Genomic DNA, 23,739 nt, shown 5'->3' with positions numbered 1-23,739 from the left:
ATCTCTGGGAGAACATAACATTGTAGTGGGATTAAGGAAATTGCATTTGCCAATTAAAAATTAAACATTCCAGCCATTAATATACAGCCTCATGCTACATAATTAACTTATTTCAGGATAAATAACCTATGGATTAATAGACTAGAATTTTCCTCAAAATATATTTTTTTAAAACATCAGGGGGTCGATCCGATATAAATCGTCGCCCGCAAAAGCCGGCGACGCCAATATTTGCGCGGATTTGGTATCACATATACGGCGTAACCTAGAAGTTACGCGCGTATATTTCTGCCGTCGCCCGCAGTTTTTTGGGCCATAGGCAGGTATACCAAACCCGCGCAGTTTGGTATCCAATATGCAGCGTAAGGACTTACGTGGCGAAAATGGAGAAAACTTACTCCATTTTCACCTCGCCACAAAAAGCAGCCGTAAGAAGCCTTACGCTGACTATTGGAGCCCCGTAACTCCCTAAACTAACTAGAAAATAAACCTAACACCTAACGCATGCGCAATGTCTATCTCCCTGTCAACCGCGATCTGCTAAAATAAACCTAACACCTAACGCATGCGCAATGTCTATCTACCTGTCAACCGCGATCCCCCCCCCCCCGAAATCCCTAATAAAGTTATTACCCCCTAAACCGCCGCTCCCAGACCCCGCCGTTATCTACATAAACTAACCCCCTACTGTGAGCCTCTAAAACCACCGCCATCTACCTTATCTATCCCCTAATCTGACCCCTTACACCGCCGCCACCTATATAAAAATTATTAACCCCTAATGTAAGCCCCTTACACCGCCGCCATCTCTATTAAAATGATTAACCCCTAATTTAATCTACCTACCCCGCCGCCAGCTATATTATCTATATTAACCCTAAGTATATTATAGTTAATATAGGTATTACATTATATATATTAACTATATTAACCCTAATTATATTAGGGTTAATATAGTTAATATAGTTACTATAGTATTTATATTAACTATATTAACTCTATCTAACCCTAACTAAATTTATATTAAATTAATCTAATTCATTTATAAACTAAAATATTCCTATTTAAATCTAAATACTTACCTATAAAATAAACCCTAAGATAGCTACAATATAATTAATAATTACATTGTAGCTATGTTAGGGTTAATATTTATTTTACAGGTAAATTGTTAATTATTTTAACTAGGTATAATAGATATTAAATAGTTATTAACTATTTAATATCTACCTAGTTAAAATAATTACCCAATTACCTGTAAAATAAATCCTAACCTAAGTTACAAATACACCTACACTATCAATAAATTTAATAAACTACTAACATCTATCTAAAAATACAATTAAATTAACTAAACTAAATTACAAAAAAAAACAAACACTAAATTACAAAAAATAAAAAAAAGATTACAAGATATTTAAGCTAATTACACCTATTCTAAGCCCCCTAATAAAATAATAAACCCCCAAAATAAAAAAAATTCCCTGCCCTATTCTAAATTCAACAAATTTCAAAGCTCTTTACCTTACCAGCCCTTAAAAGGGCCTTTTGTGGGGCATGCCCCAAAGAATTCAGCTCTTTTGCATACAAGAAATACAATACCCCCCCCCCCATTACAACCCACCACCCACATACCCCTATTCTAAACCCACCCAAACCCCCCTTAAAAAAGCCTAACACTACCCCCCTGAAGATCTCCCTACCTTGTCTTCACCACACCGGGCCGAACTCCTGATCCGATCCGGGCGATGTCTTCCTCCAAGCGGCAAAGAAGAATTCTTCCTCCGGCGATGTCATCCTCCAAGCGGCAAAGAAGAATTCTTCCTCCGGCGACGTCTTCCTCCAAGCGGCAGCAAAGTCTTCATTCTTCCGGCGGCATCTTCAATCTTCTTTCTTCGCTCCGCCGCCGCGGAGCATCCATCCCGGCCGACTGCTGAACTTGGAATGATGTACCTTTAAATGATGTCATCCAAGATGGCGTCCGCCGAATTCCGATTGGCTGATAGGATTCTATCAGCCAATCGGAATTAAGTTAAAAAATCTGATTGGCTGATTGAATCAGCCAATCAGATTCAAGTTCAATCCGATTGGCTGATCCAATCAGCCAATCAGATTGAGCTCGCATTCTATTGGCTGTTCCGATCAGCCAATAGAATGAGAGCTCAATCTGATTGGCTGATTGGATCAGCCAATCGGATTGAACTTGAATCTGATTGGCTGATTCAATCAGCCAATCAGATTTTTTTAACTTAATTCCGATTGGCTGATAGAATCCTATCAGCCAATCGGAATTCGGCGGACGCCATCTTGGATGACGTCATTTAAAGGTACATCATTCCAAGTTCAGCAGTCGGCCGGGATGGATGCTCCGCGGCGGCGGAGCGAAGAAAGAAGATTGAAGATGCCGCCGGAAGAATGAAGACTTTGCTGCCGCTTGGAGGAAGACGTCGCCGGAGGAAGAATTCTTCTTTGCCGCTTGGAGGATGACATCGCCGGAGGAAGAATTCTTCTTTGCCGCTTGGAGGAAGACATTGCCCGGATCGGATCAGGAGTTCGGCCCGGTGTGGTGAAGACAAGGTAGGGAGATCTTCAGGGGGGTAGTGTTAGGCTTTTTTAAGGGGGGTTTGGGTGGGTTTAGAATAGGGGTATGTGGGTGGTGGGTTGTAATGGGGGGGGGGGGTATTGTATTTCTTGTATGCAAAAGAGCTGAATTCTTTGGGGCATGCCCCACAAAAGGCCCTTTTAAGGGCTGGTAAGGTAAAGAGCTTTGAAATTTGTTGAATTTAGAATAGGGCAGGGAATTTTTTTTATTTTGGGGGTTTATTATTTTATTAGGGGGCTTAGAATAGGTGTAATTAGCTTAAATATCTTGTAATCTTTTTTTTATTTTTTGTAATTTAGTGTTTGTTTTTTTTTGTAATTTAGTTTAGTTAATTTAATTGTATTTTTAGATAGATGTTAGTAGTTTATTAAATTTATTGATAGTGTAGGTGTATTTGTAACTTAGGTTAGGATTTATTTTACAGGTAATTGGGTAATTATTTTAACTAGGTAGATATTAAATAGTTAATAACTATTTAATATCTATTATACCTAGTTAAAATAATTAACAATTTACCTGTAAAATAAATATTAACCCTAACATAGCTACAATGTAATTATTAATTATATTGTAGCTATCTTAGGGTTTATTTTATAGGTAAGTATTTAGATTTAAATAGGAATATTTTAGTTTATAAATGAATTAGATTAATTTAATATAAATTTAGTTAGGGTTAGATAGAGTTAATATAGTTAATATAAATACTATAGTAACTATATTAACTATATTAACCCTAATATAATTAGGGTTAATATAGTTAATATATATAATGTAATACCTATATTAACTATAATATACTTAGGGTTAATATAGATAATATAGCTGGCGGCGGGGTAGGTAGATTAAATTAGGGGTTAATCATTTTAATAGAGATGGCGGCGGTGTAAGGGGCTTACATTAGGGGTTAATAATTTTAATATAGATGGCGGCGGTGTTAGGGGCTCACTTTAGGGGGTTATAGATATAATATAGCTGGCGGCGGGGTACGGGAGCGGCGGTTTAGGGGTTAATAATTTTATTAGGTTGCGGCGGGGTAAAGGAGCGGCGGTTTAGGGGTTAATAGCATTTTTATTGTTAGGCTAGTGAGGGGGGATAGCGGATAGAGGGTTAGACAGTGCGGGCTATGTTAGGGAGGCGTGTTAGACAGTGCGGGCTATGTTAGGGAGGCGTGTTAGACAGTGCGGGTGTTTTAAACTTTAGTCAGGTTTTATAGGCGCCGGCAGTTTCTAACGTGGCGCAAGTCACTGGCGACGCCAGAAATTTGTACTTACGCAGATTTCTGGACATCGCTGGTTTGTGAGACTTACGGCACGTTAGCATCTGACGGCGACCTATATGGGATAGCTCGAGTTGCGAGCTGAAACTGCGGGCGACGCCGGTTCCCTCGCTTGCGCCCCAAACTGCGATCGATATCGGATCGCGCCCCAGATTTAAATAAATATACCAGATTTTCTTTTATCCACGTTGTTTGCTAGCATAATGACAAGCTGCAGTGATACTTACTCCTATAAAGTCTAATCTAGGACTAATGTCATTAAAGGGACAGTCTAGTCAAAATTAAACTTTCATGATTCAGATAGGGCATGTAATTTTAAACAACTTTCCAATTTACTTCTATTATCTAATTTGCTCAATTCTTTAGATATCCTTTGTTGAAGAAATAGCAATGCACATGTGTGAGCCAATCACACAAGGCCTCTATGTGCAGCAACCAATCAGCAGCTACTGAGCATATCTAGATATGCTTTTCAGCAAGTGATATCAAGAGAATGAAGCAAATTAGATAATAGAAGTAAATTATAAAGTTGTTTAAAATGACATGCTCTTTCTAAATCACGAAAGAAAAAATTTGGGTTTCATGTCCCTTTAAGCAGTAACCTTTTCAGAGCAGGTGCCTCATCCTCCCTATATCAATAATCAATTGTATTGCAGTGTATACCCCACTGATCATGTATTCAGCGCTGTGGATTATTGTGGCTCTTTAAAAATATATGGTGCTAATAATAAATGTTTATTTATGTTTGGTAAAAACATCACAGCATATACTTTTTACAATACTTTAGTAGAGATTAGAGGTAGAGATAAACTTTATTAACCATTAATAAAGTAGATGTCTGTTTCTTAAAGGGACCTTTGCAGAATAAGGTTCCAGGTGATAATCTTAAATCCTAGACAGGTGCAGACTGCTATGTATGCAGCCTGCACTTGTATGCATCAGTTAAGTTCACGCCTAAGAGCATATCCTCGGAAATTAGTGTCTGAACTACTGTAAGAAGTGTTGATCTATGTGTTAAAAATTCTAAAGCAGACATTCGTTAGCACTTTTTTAACACTAGTTAATACAATTGTAACAGGCATAATATTATATGACAGTGATGACAAAATAGGAACCTCATGTTTTGTCATAAAATATTTGTAGCTATCAGTTATTTTTTATTTCACAAGTCATCTGTACATTATACTTATGTGCACGTTAAGAATTTTGAAAGATAATAACGTTATCTCATTAAATATTTTTTTCAGAAGTTAGAGGCAAATGAAAATAAGTTTATTCTTGCTCGGGACAAAGTGAATTATCACCATTTCACTGCTACTTCAAAGAACAAAGAAGAGGTGCTCCAGATTACTATAACTTTTTCTGACCCCAACACCAGAGCTTTCCCGGTTTTGGTTTTAGTAAGGTAAGACCAGCAACAAAAATTTTAGATGGCCACTCGTTTAACATAGTGAAGAAAATTATTTTGCATAAAAAAGGTTAAAGGGATATAAAACTTAATTTCCCATTAATTAATTAATTAATTAATTAAAACTAAACAACATTGCATTATGTTTTTATTATTTATTTTGTTTGTTTTTGCTGTAAAAATGTACTTGTTTCATACTCATACTCCCTAGAAAGACCAAAAAGCAAATTACCTAAGTATGCTGCAAATCACCGGAACCAGCTACATCATCTTACCTCCCTTGAATGTGGCCAGTTAGGACTAACTGTAAATGGGTATGTGCAGTCCTCTAACTAGTCACCGTGTAGTATATAAAGCAGAGTCAGGCAATTTGCAAGCAAAAACATTCTATAGGGCCGATTTACTAAAGTGCGGACGGACATGATAGGATTTAGCATATCATGTCTGCCGAACATCGATAAATGCTGTCGGAATTTATCATTGCACAAGCAGTTATGGTGAACTGCTTGTGCAATGCCGGCCTCTGCAGATTTGCGGCCAATTGGCCACCTGCAGGGGGTGTAAATCAGCCCAATCGTATAGGATCGGCCTGATTGAAGACTGCAGCCTCAGAGGCAGCGGACAAGTTATGGAGCAGTGGTATTTAGCCCCCTGCTACATAACTACTGTTTCCGGCGAGCTTGAAGGAATGTTCCGAGTCTAAACACCCCTAATCTGCCGCCCCGACATCGCCGCCACCTAAATAAAAGTTCTTAACCCCTATCCCGCTGCTCCCGGACCCCGCCGTAACCTAAATAAATGAATTAACCCCTAAACCTCTGGCCTCCCACATCACCACCACTAACTAAACCTATTAACCCCTATCCCGCCACTCACGGACCCCGCCGCAACTGTAATAAAATTATTAACCCCTAAACCCCTGGCCTCCCACATCACTACTATTAACTAAACCTATTAACCCCTAAACTGCCAGCCCCCCACATCACCATAAACTAAATTAAGCTTTTAACCCCTAAACCTAACAACCCGCTAACTGTACATTAAAATTACAACATCCCTATCTTATAATAAATTAAAACTTACCTTTAGAATTAAAATAAACTATATTAAACTATTAATTAACCTACCCTAACTATTATACTAAAATTACATTAAACTATATTAAACTATTAATTAACCTACCCTAACTATTATACTAAAATTACATTAAATTACCAATTAAATTAACTATATTATATATTTAAAAACCTAACCTTACTCAAATTATTGAAATCTTCAATTAAAAATTACTGTTACAAAAAATAAAAAATACTAAGTTACAAAAAAAACAAAACCACATTATCAAAAATAAAAAACAATTACACCTAATCTAATAGCCCTATCAAAATATAAAAGCCCCCCCCCAAAAAAAAACTAGCCTACAATAAACTACCAATGGCCCTTAAAAGGGCCTTTTTGCGGGGCATTGCCCCAAGAAATCAGCTCTTTTACCTTAAAAAAAATACAAACACCCCCCAACAGTAAAACCCACCACCCACATAACCAACCCCCCAAATAAAAATCCTATCTAATAAACCTAAGCTCCCCATTGCCCTGAAAAGGGCATTTGTATGGGCATTGCCCTTTTAAAGGGCATTCTGCTCTTTTACTGCCCAGACCCTAATCTAAAAATAAAACCCACCCAAAAAAAACCTTAAATAAACCTAACACTAACCCCCGACGATCCACTTACAGTTTTCGAAGACCAGACATCCATCCTCATTCAAGCGGCAGAAGTCCTCATTGAAGCCGGCAGAAGTCTTCATCCAAGCGGGCCGAAGTCCTCATCGAAGCCAGCAGAAGTCTTCATCCAGACGGCATCTTCTATCTTCATCCATCCGGCGCCGAGCAGATCCATCTTCAAGACATCCAGTGGAGCATCCTCTTCTTCTGATGGTCGCTGTAGAATGAACTTTCCCTTTAAGGTAAGTCATCCAAGATGGCGTCCCTTACATTCCAATTGGCTGATAGAATTCTATCAGCCAATAAGAATTAAAGGGGAAAAATCCTATTGGCTGTTGAAATCAGCCAATAGGATTAAGCTTTCATCCTATTTGCTCATCCAATCAGCCAATAGGATTGAGCTTGCATTCTATTGGCTGATTGGAATAGCCAATAGAATGCAAGCTCAATCCTATTGGCTGATTGGATCAGCCAATAGGATGAAAGCTCAATTATATTGGCTGATTGCAACAGCCAATATGATTTTTCCCCTTTAATTCTTATTGGCTGATAGAATTCTATCAGCCAATCAGAATGTAAGGGACGCCATCTTGGATGACGTACCTTAAAGGGAAACTTCATTTTACAGCGACCATCGGAAGAAGAGGATGCTCCGCGCCGGATGTCTTGAAGATGGATCTGCTCCGCGCCAGATGGATGAAGATAGAAGATGCCATCTGGATGAAGACTTCTGACGGCTTCGATGAGGACTTCTGCCGCTTGGATGAGGATGGATGTCCGGTCTTCGAAAACTGTAAGTGGATCGTCGGGGGTTAGTGTTAGGTTTTTTTAAGGGTTTATTGGATGGGTTTTATTTTTAGGTTAGGGACTTTGGGCAGTAAAAGAGCTAAATGCCCTTTTAAGGGCAATGCCCATACAAATGCCCTTTTCAGGGCAATGGGGAGCTTAGGTTTTTATTGGGGGGGGTTGGTTGTGTGGGTTTTACTGTTAGGGGGGGTTGTATTTTTTTTACAGGTAAAAGAGCTGATTTCTTTGGGGCAATGCCCCGCAAAAGGCCCTCTTAAGGGCCATTGGTAGTTTATTGTAGGCTAGGCTTTTTTATTTTGGGGGGGCTTTTGTTTTTGATAGGGCTTTTTGTAACTTAGTAATTTTTAATTGTAGATTTCAATAATTTGAGTAGGGTTAGGTTTTTAAATATGTAGTATGGTTGATTTAATTGATAGTTTAATGTAATTTTAGTATAATAGTTAGGGTAGGTTAATTAATATTTTAATATAGTTTAATGTAATTTTAGTATAATAGTTAGGGTAGGTTAATTAATAGTTTAATTTAATTCAAAAGGTAAGTTTAAATTTATTATGAGATAGGGATGAGGTAATTTTAATGTAAAGTTAGCGGGTTGTTAGGTTTAGGGGTTAATAGCTTAATTTAGTTTATGGCGATGTGGGGGCTGGCGGTTTAGGGGTTAATAGGTTTAGTAAGTGGTAGAGATGTGGGAGGCCAGGGGTTTAGGGTTAATACATTTATTTAGTTGCGGCGGGGTCCAGGAGCAGCGGGATAGGGGTTAAACATTTTAGTATAGTGGCGGTGTTTAGTGACAGGATATAAATAAAGTTAGGAAAAAGCCGAATAACAGCGAGATCAATGACTGTTTGTTAACAACAGTACGCTGCTCATCGCCCCGTACTTGGTGCGCAGCTTTTTGTCGGCTTTTTTGATAAATATGGAGATCGTATTCAGGTCCACGGCCGCGATGTTAGGCGAGCGTATTGGTGCCTGTGAATGCAGCATACTTGACGGCTTGATAGACAGGCCTCAATATTATAACTTATGACCAAAATGACAATAATACTCAGCGTTTACTTCTAACGTCTTTCTGCTTATTAACGATTTCTCCCTGAGGAAGTGTAATAAGCCTGAAAAACTCACTTTAATGTAAATTAACGTTTATGTGTAACTTGTTTTTATCAATTTACAGATACCCTGAAAAACCTTCTACTACACACTTTAATGTAAAACATATCCATTACTGGGAAGGAAATACAACACAGATATTTATTTCTGCTGATTCAATTAGAGGTAAGATTTCTGCCATATGTTGATGTTAGTATAGAAACAAACCAGTTACTGATAATTTACAGTGGCGTCACTAGGGGGGTGCGGGGGGTGCGGACCGCACCTGGGTGACACCCTCCAGGGGGTGACACCACAGTCACCACATTAAAGACAATTACATGTTTTTTTTATTTTTATTTTTATTATGTGCAATGTGCTAGCTTTTGGAGACTGGCATGGCTTGTGCCTTGTTGTAAGAAGGGCCAAGGCGTCCACCGTCAAATTCAATGCTGCCTAAGGCAGATGCGGGGTGTTCACTTCTCAGCACACCCGGGACCCGGGCACAGAGCGAAGGCAGTGTCAGTAGGGCAGGACTTCCGGCTTCCCAAACTAAGAGCTGCGCGCAGGCGCTATAGCACAGTGCTGCGTGCGGGCTTTCCAGCAGTGACGTGTCTCTGAGACTGAAGGATATGCCGCTGGCGCCAGGATCAAGTAAGTCCATGGACAGAGTCTGTCTGTTCAGCTCGTAACTGAGAGATCTGCAGACAGTTTGTATGGATGGTCATGGCTACCAGGCTACCGAGGTGGAGTGGATGTTCAATGTTGTTGCTAACGGATGGTAAGAGACTTGCCAGGTAGGAGTGGAGTCCTGTGACTTATTAATTTGCTGGTTGTAACTGTGTTCCGCCTGCCGTGTCCCCTGACCTATTTACAAGACTGAAACTGTCTATACCTTACTTGATATCATCATTGGTCTGCCAAGTATGTCATGTTTCATCTAGGCCAAGTTCCAACAAGTCTTCATATGAGCACATAACTTGGCCTGTATAGCCTTTGATTGGCTAAATTGTGCAGCCCATAGCATTGTCATTTCTTTGCTGAAGAGCATAATTGCGCAGCACAAGTATTAATGTTTAGTTTTAGTCTGATGTTGAATGGAATATAAGGGGATAATGCCTTCATTATTTGTTGAGATATATATATATATATATATATATATATATAAACATTTTTTATCCTAATATGGTTAAATATGTTTGCATAGATTCTCTGAACTGTGAGACTCTTACTGTGTTCTCTTTCTATAATTAGTAATACACATCTTACTTTGCTGTTCTCCTGTGTCTAGTATCCTCAACCTGGGTGCACATCATTTAGCTTGTGTCATAGCTCCATCATAGCTCCATTAGTTAAAGCACAGGTCAAATTGTTGGTCAGCTAACCTATCAGGAAGATGCTGTAACTGTGTAAGATGCTGTAACTGTGTGTATGTGACAGTGTTTGTGTGTGTGTGTAACAATATAACTGTGTATGTGTATATATGTATGTGTATATGTGTTTATATATATATATATATATATATATATATATATATATATCTGTATATATGTATATGTGTGTGTGTGTGTATGTATATATATATATATATATATATATTTATATATATACATAGGTATATATACTGTATGTATACGTATTTTCACACCTCCATCTAAAATACTCTCCCCCCTTTCAGTGGTCTCTCTCCCCCCTCTGCCCCTATATAAGCGATATATATATATATATATATATATATATGTTTGTGTGTGTGCATGTAAATATATATATATATTTATATATAAGATATATATATATATATACACACACCCTATATATATATATATATATGTAAATATATATATATATTTATATATAAGATATATATATATATATACACACACCCTATATATATATATATATATATGTAAATATATATATACGCTATATATATATATGTATATATTTATATATATATAATTATTTATATATTTTTTAATTACTATGGTGGGGGGGGGGGTTACACCATGAGTTACCGCACCGGGTGACACCAAGCCTAGTGACGCCACTGATAATTTAGTCATTATAATATTGAAATAATTGGATCTTTTTGATGACAAAGTGTCTAGTCTACAAAAATTCGACCAAAAACAGGGGCACTTCAACCCATCAAAATCCACACCTCACTCTAATCCCTAATCAAGTCCCTGCAGTTTTCGGGCGGACACTTCCTTAACATCGCTACTTAGCGGGAGAGATTAGCACTATAGTCAAGTCAAGTACCTGCAGTTACCGGACGGACACTTCCTCAACGTCCCTGTTTAGCGGGAGAGATTAGCACTATAGTCTCAAGTCACAATATGTCTTGGATCACTATTTCTGCCTCTGTAAAATCGCTATCACCTGAAACTTTATTTTATAGTGGGCTGGCACCCTAATGGTGTTTAACTGCCAGACAGATGTACCACTGAATTTAATAGTGATCCAGTATATAAAACAAAAACAGGGTAAAAGACCCTCAACATATATTACACGTACATGAACACAAAAGACAAGAAGACACTCACAGACCGGTCCAAGGGGTAGATTGTGTCCGTTGTTTGTGGTCTGTTCCTCAGGGCGTACTCCCTTATCGCACCCGGGACTCCCTGGCCAACAAGACAAAACCTCCCACAGGTAAGCTATAGACCTGAATCAGATGGGTGCCCGCAGATATTGGTTCCCAGCCAGGGAGGCATGGAAGGTCGACCTGAAGCACGTCCGACCAGAGTCAACAAGTTACTGGCATGAGTGAGCTTGTCTCAGGTGTAGTAATAAAGAGGTCTAGACCAGATATTTATCAAACAAGGGCTCACCTCAGGAGAGGTAATCTTTAGTACACTGTTGCAACAGTGTCCCAGCACAAAACACAGCAACGCAAGACTAACTCATTTTCATATACATGCATTTTTATACTATTACAGTAACTTACAAAGCAGAGAGCTAATTGGCTGATAATGATTGGCCAATAAATCTTGCGTGATTAGTGGTTGCTAAAAAAACAGGTTCTCTATGTTAGAATTGGTAAGATATGCTTTCTTGGAATTTGGCCAGATAGTAATTGGGTTGGAAAAATAATACTAGACAAAGAGGCCTTGATTTTAAGACATTTAGAAAACAATCTATGAGAAAAAGCAAAAACAAAGTTATATGTTTGTGTAACTTATTAGGTTAGAAGCAAGTTGTTACAAAAATGCAGATACGTAGCTTATTAGGTTATAAGTGAATTTATGGAAAATACAGAAGTAATATATCTGCAGTTTCAGAGAAGAGTTCAGTAAAAGAAAAGGAAAAGTTTGGTTAAACATATAAAATAATGAAAATAGAAGAAGCAGCTCATAAAAAATACATTCTTCAATACAGAAAAAGTCCCAAACTGGAACAAATTATGGATGCTTGGCCAGGGTGGTCAATAGTTAGGTACATAATAGTGAAATAATAATATTTATTAATGCATTCAAGCAGTTTATTATTGTACAATCATTTGCCTCATGATGGGTTAGGCACATTGTTAAAGTCTACTCAGAAGCTATGCAGTTTAAGTTACACTCTGCCCTTAGCCTCACTAAGTAGAATTACTTTTCAACTATAATATCAGCTCTGTCATCTAAACCTCAATATCCATTCTCAACTTTTAATGAGAAACTGTGTCCACCCTCTTCCCATCATCTCCTCCCTGTCAACTTCCCCCTTCTCTGATAACCACTTTGGAATCATAGCTAACTTTATTAGAAGCAAAACAATAGCCCCAAAGCTGCATATACAGATTCATAAATGGTGAACGTATATGCCTAGAAGAGAAAGCTGAAACTTGAGTTCATTAACAGTATACAACCTTAATAGACTCAATGTAAACTTAGCACAATTTATTGTTGAAGTCAATGGATGCCGAAACCTACTTAACACTGATGTAATCAGACTAGTACCAAGTGTTAACTCTTTTGTCAGCAGTATCATCCAGCTGAAAATTATTAACACCAGCAATTGTAAACTCAGCCTTGGTATATTGTTTGATCCTATGCTTGAATGGTTTACATTTTGTAAGACTAATCACAGCTTAACCCCTTGAATGCATCTGCTGCCTTGTGTGGAAAAAGACCACCTGTTGTCATCTTAAGTGGTTTCCCTATCCAATCTGGATCTTGAAGATTCCCTACACCGCAGCTAGACACTGCAATTTCCTTCCCCATTGGCTGCTTTTGCAGGGACATTTGGTGACATCACCATATTGGGGATGTGGTAATGTCACATGGAGAAGAGAGGTTGTCAGATTTCTCTGATAGTGAGCCTAGGGCTGGGGAATCTCAGCCCTAGGCCACTTACAAGTACATTTGAAAGAGGGAAGTCTTTCAATGAAGGTTCGCATGTCCCAGTAAGATACAGGTGATCACTGTAAAAGTGCTGTTTACATTTTAATAAAGCCCCATCTCCCCCCTGTTTGGGCTATAAGGAAAAGTGGCCCCTTATTTGAAAGCACAGACTCCCCTACAATGCAGCTGATCACTGTTATCTCCCCACTAAAAACTTGGCAATTTCTAGTTGTAGGTGAGGGTGAGTTTTTCTTTTTCAGTAGATCATTACGATCAGTATACTGTTACATATGTACAGTGAAAAACAAATAACGACAAAATTCACTTGGTGCAATAATGATAAAAGAATAAAAAGTGAAACAATAAAAATATAAGGATATAAGCGATCCACAGGATATTTCCAATTCAGTGATTCAAGTGGTTTCTTGCCTCAAACAAAACAAAAACAAGAAAACATAGTGCAGTAAATTTAAACAAATTTCAGGGTTACTCACACTTCCAGAGCCACCCAGGCTCTGGAGTAGATGCACACCTGGTTTTATTCTGCCAGGCACCCAGTATAACACCAATCACAGGCTGCTGCTTAGGTAAATAACATTTATTTTAGAAGCATACAAAAATGTATAAAAAGCCACAAATGAACCCCTTACATAAAGTCACAGCCAGTGATATTAATCGTTTTACAGCTCATAGATTGATTTTTCCTGAACTAATAAAACACTTTATGAATCAATATAAATGGGAGAATAGGGTGAATGTAAAAATAGATTTATTTATTTATTTTTAGTTTTGTTACGCTGAGTGTTTACTCATTGCTCTGGGGAATCAGAATTTTGTGTAATGTTTAAATGTATCTTATAATTGTATGGTTAGATATTTTATGCCTGCTCATTTCCTGCATAAATTGCAAGAGTGTGCATAGTAACAAAAATAATAACATTTTATACTCTTATTTTTTTATTTGTTAACTTTTATTAAACTGTATAGATATATATACATATACAGTCGTATGCAAAAGTTTAGGCACCCCTGACAATTTCCATGATTTTCATTTATAAATAATTGGGTGTTTGGATCAGCAATTTCATTTTGATCTATCAAATAACTGAAGGACACAGGAATATTTCAGTAGTGAAATGAGGTTTATTGGATTAAAAAAATGTGCAATATGCACCAAAACGAAATTAGACAGGTGCATAAATTTGGGCACCCCAACAGAAATATTGCATCAATATTTAGTAGAGCCTCCTTTAGCAGAAATAACAGCCTCTAGACGCTTCCTATAGCCTGTAATGAGTGTCTGGATTCTGGATGAAGGTATTTTGGCCCGCTTCAAATCACCCCACAGATTTTCAATGATATTCAGGTCTGGGGACTGGGATGGCCATTCCAGAACATTGTACTTGTTCCTCTGCATAAATGCCAGAGTAGATTTTGAGCAGTGTTTTGGGTCGTTGTCTTGTTAAAATATCCAGCCCCGGCTTAACTTCAACTTTGTGACTGATTCCTCAACATTATTCTCAAGTATCTGCTGATATTGAGTGGAATCCATGCGACCCTCAACTTTAACAAGATTCCCAGTACCGGCACTGGCCACACAGCCCCACAGTATGATGGAACATCCACCAAATTTTACTGTGGGTAGCAAGTGTTTGTCTTGGAATGCTGTGTTCTTTTGTTGCCATGAATAACGCCCCTTGTTATGACCAAATAACTCAATCTTTGTTTCATCAGTCCACAGCACCTTCTTCCAAAATGAAGCTGGCTTGTCCAACTGTGCATTTACATACCTCAAGCGACTCTGTTTGTGGCATGTGTGCAGAAAAGGCTTCTTCCGCATCACTCTCCCATACAGCTTCTCCTTGTGCAAAGTGTGCTGAATTGTTGAACGATGCACAGTGACACCATCTGCAGCAAGATGATGTTGTAGGTCTTTGGAGGTGGTCTGTGGGCTGTTTTTGACCATTCTCAGCATCCTTTGCCTCTCTGATATTTTACTTGGCCTGCCACAAGAACTGTGCCTGTGGTCTTCCATTTCCTCACTATGTACAAAAAAACCACACTAAATTACAGAAAATTATAAACAAATTACAAGATTTGTAAACTAATTACACCTTATCTAATCCCCCTAACAAAATAACCCCCCCCCCCGGAAATAAAAAAGCCCTACCCTACACTAAATTACAAATAGCCCTTAAAAGAGCCTTTTGCGGGGCATTGCCCCAAAGTAATCAGCTCTTTTACCTGAAAAAAAATTACAACCCCCCCCAACATTAAAACCCACCACCCACACAACCAACCCTACTCTAAAACCCACCCAATCCCCCCTTAAAAAAACCTAACACTAACCCCTTGAAGATCACCTTACTGGGAGACGTCTTCACCCAACCGGGGCCGAAGTCCTCAATGAAGCCGGAAGAAGTCTTCATCCAAGCCGGGCGAAGTGGTCCTCCAGACAGGCAGAAGTCTTCATCCAGATGGCATCTTCTATCTTCATCCATCCGGCGCAGAGCGGGTACATCTTCAAGACATCCGACGCGGAGCATCCTCTTCTTTCCACAGCTAAACACAGAATGAAGGTTCCTTTAAATGACGTCATCCAAGATGGCGTCCCTTCAATTCCGATTGGCTGATAGAATTCTATCAGCCAATCAGAATTAAGGTAGAAAAAATCCTATTGGCTGATGCAATCAGCCAATAGGATTGAAGTTCAATCCTATTGGCTGATCCAATCAGCCAATAGGATTGAGCTGGCATTCTATAGGCTGTTCCAATCAGCCAATAGAATGCCAGTTCAATCCTATTGGCTGATTGCATCAGCCAATAGGATTTTTTTCTACCTTAATTCCGATTGGCTGATAGAATTCTATCAGCTAATCGGAATTGAAGGGACGCCATCTTGGATGACGTCATTTAAAGGAACCTTCTTTCTGTGTTTAGCTGTCGTTTTAAGAGGATGCTCCGCGTCGGATGTCTTGAAGATGGACCTGCTCCGTGCCGGATGGATGAAGATAGAAGATGCCGTCTGGATGAAGACTTCTGCCCGTCTGGAGGACCACTTCGCTCGGCTTGGATGAAGACTTCTCCCGGCTTCGTTGAGGACTTCGGTCCGGGTGGTTGAAGAAGTCTCCCGGTAAGGTGATCTTCAGGGGGTTAGTGTTAGGTTTTTTTAAGGGGGGCTTGGGTGGGTTTTAGAGTAGGGTTGGTTGTGTGGGTGGTGGGTTGGGGGGGAATTGTAATTTTTTTTCAGGTAAAAGAGCTGATTACTTTGGGGCAATGCCCCGCAAAAGGCCCTTTTAAGGGCTATTTGTAATTTAGTGTAGGGTAGGGCTTTTTTTATTTTGTTAGGGGGATTAGATTAGGTGTAATTAGTTTAAAAATCTTGTAATTTCTTTATTATTTTCTGTAATTTAGTGGGGTTTTTTGTACTTTAGATACTTTTATTTAATTGTAATTAATTGTATTTAATTTAGGTAATTAATTTAATTGTAGTGTAGTGTTAGGTGTAATTGTAACTTAGGTTAGGTTTTATTTTACAGGTAAATTTGTCTTTATTTTAACTAGGTAGTTATTAAATAGTTAATAACTATTTAATAACTATTGTACCTAGTTAAAATAAATACAAAGTTGCCTGTAAAATAAAAATAAACCCTAAGATAGCTACAATGTAACTATTAGTTATATTGTAGCTAGCTTAGGGTTTATTTTGGAGGTAAGTATTTAGTTTTAAGTAGGAATAATTTAGTTAATTGCAGTAATTTTATTTAGATTTATTTAAATTATATTTAAAGGGACACTCAATCAAAATTAAACTTTCATTATTCAGATAGAGCATGCCATTTTAAACAACTTTCCAATTTACTTCCATTAACAAAATGTGCAAAGTCTTTTTATATTTAAACGTTTTGAGTCACCAGCTCCTACTGAGCATGTGCAAAAATAAGTGTGTATGCATTTGTGAATGGATGATGGCTGTCATATGGTACGTGTATGCATTTGTGATTGGCTGATGGCTGTCACATGGTACAGGGGGAGTGGAAAAAGACATAACTTTTAAAATTAAAAAAAAAAAAATCTACTACTCATTTGAAGTTCAGACTAAGTGCTATTGCATTGTCTTGTTATCTTGCATTTGTTGATTATGCAAATCTACTGTGTTGACTGGTCCTTTAAATTAGGGTGTGTTAGGGTTAGGGTTAGACTTAGGTTTAGGGGTTAATAACTTTATTATAGTGGCGGCAACGTTGGGGATGCCAGATTAGGGGTTAATAAATGTAGGTTGGTAGCGGCGATGTTAGGGCTGGCAGATTAGGGGTTAATAATATTTAAATAGTGTTTGTGATGCGGGAGTGCGGCGGTTTAGGGGTTAATATATTTATTATATTGGCAGCGATGTCCGGTTCGGCAGATTAGGGGTTAAAATATTTATTTTAGTGCTTGCGATGTGGGGGGCCTCGGTTATGGGTTAATAGGTAGTTTATGGGTGTTAGTGTACTTTTTAGCACTTTAGTTAAGAGTTTTATGCTACGGCGTTGTATTGTAAAACTCTTAACTACTGACTTTTAAATGTGGTACCAGGCTTGACAGGAGAGGGTTTACCGCTCACTTTTGGTCAGACTCGTAATACCGGCGCTATGCAAGTCCCATTGAAAATATAGGATACGCAATTGACGTAAGTGGATTTGCGGTATTTCCGAGTCTTGCCAAAAAAGTGAGTGGTACACCTGTACCTGCAAGACTTTTAATACCAGCGGGCGTTAAAAAGCAGTGTTAGGACCTCTTAACGCTGCTTTTTAAGGCTAACGCACAACTCGTAATCTAGGCCTAGGTTATTTTATAAAAGGGCTTGATCTGCTGAAAAAGAAAATGATGTATGATTTGCATTGCTACCTCACAGAAAGAAAGTTGTAAATGTAAATGCAAAGAGGGTCAAACAACTAAAATCAAGTCTAACACAGGAGTGTGAAAAAGGTTCAGCAGCAAAAATCTTCTTAAAAAATACAAATCATCTCAACTATTCTTTTGTCAGTGTAAAGCTTGTCTATTTGTTTCAAGATGAAATCGTTTTTTCTTTTTAATATTTGTAGATCGTGGATCAGGCTATTTGGCTTTAATGGATGCTGACTACAACAGAGTGCCAAAAAATAAATACCTTTCAAGTCAGATAAATTATACTATTAATGTCCAATGGGCTCAGTGTTTGTTTTGGGATAACTACAAACAGTGGAAGTCAGAAGACTGTTATCCTCAAAAAGGGACAACTGCAGCAAGAATCAATTGCAGGTGCTGTACATTTTAATAAAAGTATTTTTAATGCAAAAATGAATAAAGTAAAATTTCTATTTTCTCAGACTTATTTTAGCTTCCCATTACAATATATAATATATAAATTGGTGGCCTATTTTGTCAGTCAACTTTTGAAAAGGTAAAACCAATCCAATTAGGTACACCATATAGCAGAAAATGCAGCTAAATACTTGAAAAGCTATAAGAAAAAGGTTTTCTTGTTTTTGCAGTGTTTTTTTTATTGACTGATGTAAAAGATACATGACCAAGCTAGAAGTAAAGCATGATGGTTAACCCTTTGGCTGCTAAGCCATTTCCCACCTGGGTGCTAATATTTTCTTTTGATTTTTTGATTTTTGAAATTTTTTAAATTTTTTTTTAACTTTTTTTTTTTTTTTTTTACAGACCCCCAAGACTTACACTGTTAGAAAGGTTAGTGGGTCTTGGGGGGTCTGTAGCTGCTTAGATGCCTGAGATACAAGCTTCTAAGCAGCATGCCCCCTCCTCATATACTTAACATTGTTAAAGGGACAGTCTAGGCCAAAATAAACTTTCATGATTCAGATAAAGCATGCAATTTTAAACAATTTTCCAATTTACTTTTATCACCAATTTTGCTTTGTTCTCTTGGTATTCTTAGTTGAAAGCTTAACCTAGGAGGTTTATATGCTAATTTCTTAGACCTTGAAGCCTACCTCTTTCACATTGCATTTTAACAGTTTTTCACCCCTAGAGGCTGTTAGTTCACGTATTTCATATAGATAACACTGTGCTCGTGCACGAGAAGTTATCTGGGAGCAAGCACTGATTGGCTAGACTGCAAGTCTGTCAAAAGGGGCAGTTTGCAGAGGCTTAGATACAAGATAATCACAGAGGTTAAAAGTATATTATTATAAATGTGTTAGTTATGCAAAACTGGGAAATGGGTAATAAAGGGATTATCTATCTTTTAAAACAATAACAATTCTGGTGTAGACTGTCCCTTTAAGTATAAATAAAGTTGCGCGGTGACGTCATCATGTAATTGCGCGCGACGTCACCGCCCATCACGTGAAGCCCCGGCGATGCCTGTTACTCTACAGGCACGATCGCCGGGGTAGCAGCAGTAAGGAGCCCCCAGATCTCCCTCAAGGTGGGAGAGTGCTCATGAGCCGTCATTAGCACTCAAAGGGTTAAAGGGACATGAAACTCCAAATTTTTCTTTCATGATTTAGAAAGAACATGCCATTTTAAACAACTTTCTAATTTACTTCTATTATTTAATTTTGCTTAAATATCTTGATATGCTTTGCTGAAAAGCATATCTAGATAGGCTCAGTAGCTGCTGATTGGTTGCTGCACATAGATGCCGCGTGTAAATTGGCTCACTCATGTGCATTGCTATTTCTTCAACAAAGGATATCTAAAGAATGAAGCAAATTAGATAATATAAGTAAATTGGAATGTTGTTTAAAATTGTATTCTCTACTTGAATCGTGAAAAAAATGTGGGTTTAGTTTCCATTTAAGTGATTCAGTGTTGATAATTACTGCCAAATGTCTTTGAATGAATGTTTTCCACATAACCAATAATGGACTAGATTACGAGTGGTGCACTATGGTTAGCGTGATGAGCACAAGCGAGATCACAGTGTTTTGGCACTTGAAACCATATTACTTGTGACGCAGGGTGTTTAAATTACTGTGAATTTGTTTGTGCGAACTCGCAGTAATTTACACTCACCATATTATCTATGGGCAGTGTTGAGCAGCAATGTGCGCTCGTATGACAAGTTGAAAATAAATGTGATGGCTCAAATGCAATCATAATTTAAGTTCAAACTTCTTATTCGACTTGAAAGTTTGCGTAAAGAGTTTGGCATGGAGGAAAACGTTGCACTAAACTATACAATTAACCCCTAAACCCCTTAACTGACACCCCCCACATTTCAAACTACCCTGCTACACTATTAACCCCTAAACCACCACATTGCAAACTACCCCACTACACTTTTAACCCTTAAACCAACAGACCCCCCACATTGCAAACTACACTGCCACACTATTAACCCTTAAACCACCACAACCCCATCGCAAACTAGACACTAACCTCCTAACAGCTAACCTAACACCCCTAAGTTACAAAACAAAAATCCTAACATTACATAAAAAACCCTAACATTACAGAAAATAAATAAATGACCAAAAATAAAAAACAGTTATGACTATTCCTAAACCACACCAAAATAAAAAAAACATATACCCTGCTACACTATTAACCCTTAAACCACCACATCGCAAACTACCCCGCTACACTTTTAACCCTTAAACCAACTAACCCCCACATTGCAAACTACACTGCCATACTATTAACCCTTAAACCACCACAACATCCATCTTAAACTAGCCCTTAACCTCTTAACAGCTAACCTAACATCCCTAAGTTACAAAACTAAAAATCCTAACATTACATAAAAAAAACCCTAACATTACAGAAAATAAATAAATTACCAAACCCCCCCCCAAAAAAAAAACTGTTATGCCTATTCTAAAACCACACCAAAATAAACAAAACATATACTACTACTAAAAGTTACTATACACACCCCCCCCCCCAAAAAAAAAAAAAAAAAGATTGTCTAACATTGTAGAGCTCCAAACCAAATGAAACCATGGTTTTCTAACAGAATGAAAATCCCTAAAACAAACTGCAGGTATGTTTATTCTTCAAGTGGACACTAGACTTTGGAAATAAAAAGCCAATATATGTTTTTTTCTTTACAAATGTATCCCTTAATTGTTTTACATTTTGTGTAAATATAATTGAATACTGAATTTTGTTTTATTTTTTCCTAGCTGCAAGCATCTAGGCATGTTTACAATATCAAGTAGACATGTGAATACTCAAATGAACATTGAAGATGTTGAACAATTTATACAGTAAGTTATAGACATTTAATTAATTGCATTGGTAAATTAAATAGTTACTCCATTGTTTATCCCTTAAGGACCAACGATGTACATGGTACGTCCTACAAAAAAATACAGTTAGCGACCAAGAATGTACCCTGTACGTTGTTGGTCTTTGAAAGCGGTGGAAGCGATCCTGATCACTTCCAGTTGCTTTCATGTTATTGCAGTGATGCCTTGATATCGAGACATCCTGCAATAACATTTCTTAGCCAATTGATGCAGAGAGAGCCACTTTGTGGCCCTTTCTGCATCGGCCATCGATGGCTGTGATCGTTGGTGGGTGGGAGGCGGGTGGGCGGCCATCGCATCGATGGTAGGCTGCAAGTCAGAGGGAGGCGGGATCTTTACCGGGACCGTGGTTTGGAAATAACAAAGTGCTACTTGTATTTATTACCCTATAACTTGGAAAAAAAGCAAAGAATATGTAAACATTGGGTATTTCTAAACTCAGGACAAAATTTAGAAACTATTTAGCATAGGAGTTTTTTTTTGGTGGTTGTAGATGTGTAACAGATTTTGGGGTCAAAGTTAGAAAAAGTGTGTTTTTTTCCATTTTTTTCTTATATTTTATAATCTTTTTTATAGTAAATTATAAGATATGATGAAAATAATGGTATCTTTAGAAAGTCCATTTAATGGCGAGGAAAAAACGGTATATAATATGTGTGGGTACAGTAAATGAGTAAGAGGAAAGTTACAGCTAAACACAAACACTGCAAAAATTTAAAAATAGCTTTGGTCCCAAACGGTTAGAAAATGGAAAAGTGCTGTGGTCCTTAAGGGGTTATGGAAATTCATAAATTAAACTCTGCACACTCTTCCTGTGCTATCAATTCTACATTTGAAAACAAGCCTGCTGAAAAATAGAGCTCTGGGGCAGTGGAGTTTTTTAGGGGGTGTTGCACAAAGACAGAAATCCCCAGTGGCAATTCAAGATATACATTTTTTTGGGGGGAGGGGAAGTTACCCTGCAGATGTCTGGGCAGGAACAAGGAAGTTAGAGAAAAAGTGAAAAAGTTGGGAAGACCATAGGGCAGAGTGACAGGTGTTCAGTGGGGGAAGTCATTGCAGGTGGAGGCATAGTTTTAGTAGCAAGGCAGTTTAGGGGCAGGCAATTTTCATCCACATTCTTAGCCCAAGTTGGAAGTTTGATGTCAAAATTTCTATTAAAGGGACACTGTAACGGTATAGCCCCAAACGACCCGGCCTTCATTTCCCTGCAGGGGAAAATCAAGCGTTTCATCATGGGGCCATAGTCTAAAGGCAGCAGGCGGGCAACCAGGCTCCTCCAATGCACAGTGGCGAGATTGGTCTCGTCACATCTCTCCCCTTTTCCAAACAGACTAACAGGGTATCTGACCTCCTGCCGGTCAGTGCCCTGGTTAGTCCAGCAACCCACCCACAAAACACAATCAGCAGTACAGCCCACCCACAATAAATGGTCACTACACCTGGGTAGAGGAGAAACTTGTCCAGGTGCCTCACCACGGCTGTGTGGGGGACTGGTACGCTGAATTGGTGGGTTGCGAGGTGGGCAGAGACCAGCTGTACTCTGCCCTGGTGCCAGCACTACCACGGAAGTAGCCTGGTGGGAGCTTGGTTGCTGGAGGGGGAGACTGACTGTCTCCCCTTTGGATACATAGCTGTGCTGCCGGAGGGGGAGACCGATCGTCTCCCCTTTGGACAAAGCACCATGCTGCTGTGGGGGGAGACCGACTGTCTCCCCTTTGGCTACACAGCCCTGTTGCTGGGGGACAGGACCGACTGTCCCTACCCCCTGTGCTGTAAGTGCAGAGACCACGGTCCCATCTGCACGGTTATGGGACTTACTGTCTCCCCCTGGTGCGTTAAGCTGCCGCTGGGGAGAGGGGGTAACAAGCTCCTCTCCCATACATACTTCCCGCCGCTGGGGAATGGAGACTGGGCTCCCAATTCCCTGCATATCACTCTGCTGCTGGGGGACAGGACCAACTGTATCTGCCCCCTGTAACTCAAAACCACTAGACACCAAACTTTACCAAGTGATTGTGTCTGAAAAGGAGGTGCGCCAGGAAAGGGTAGTATATAACTAAACACTAACTTGTTAATTTGATGCAATATTAAATATTATGATCTATAATCTGACATGTTTAAATAAATCAGTATCTTAATATATTGCTATTATTATGATGATAATTCAGCATAAAGTAACCATACATGTATTAACCAACAATTGTGATTGTCCATAAATAGAATAGTCCAAGTATATATGGTCAGACGTGTGGCAACAGTGG

At 38.5% G+C, this 23,739-nt stretch overlaps 1 protein-coding gene across 1 annotated transcript in view; it reads left to right on the top strand.

Annotated features, from left to right (window-relative positions):
- Positions 1-23,739, top strand: part of LOC128661512 (polycystic kidney disease protein 1-like 1) — a 199,675-nt gene that overhangs the window by 97,429 nt on the left and 78,507 nt on the right. Inside the window, 4 exon segments of the mRNA XM_053715762.1 lie at positions 5,126-5,283; positions 8,987-9,087; positions 18,317-18,512; positions 21,350-21,433. Of these exon segments, the coding sequence (XP_053571737.1) occupies positions 5,126-5,283; positions 8,987-9,087; positions 18,317-18,512; positions 21,350-21,433 (539 nt within the window).

This window comes from Bombina bombina, chromosome 5 (genome assembly GCF_027579735.1).
Source record: "Bombina bombina isolate aBomBom1 chromosome 5, aBomBom1.pri, whole genome shotgun sequence".
In the NCBI taxonomy this organism is placed as follows: Eukaryota; Metazoa; Chordata; class Amphibia; order Anura; family Bombinatoridae; genus Bombina; species Bombina bombina.
Note: the sequence above shows the minus strand (reverse complement) of the source record. Positions and strands in the feature narration are given on the sequence as shown.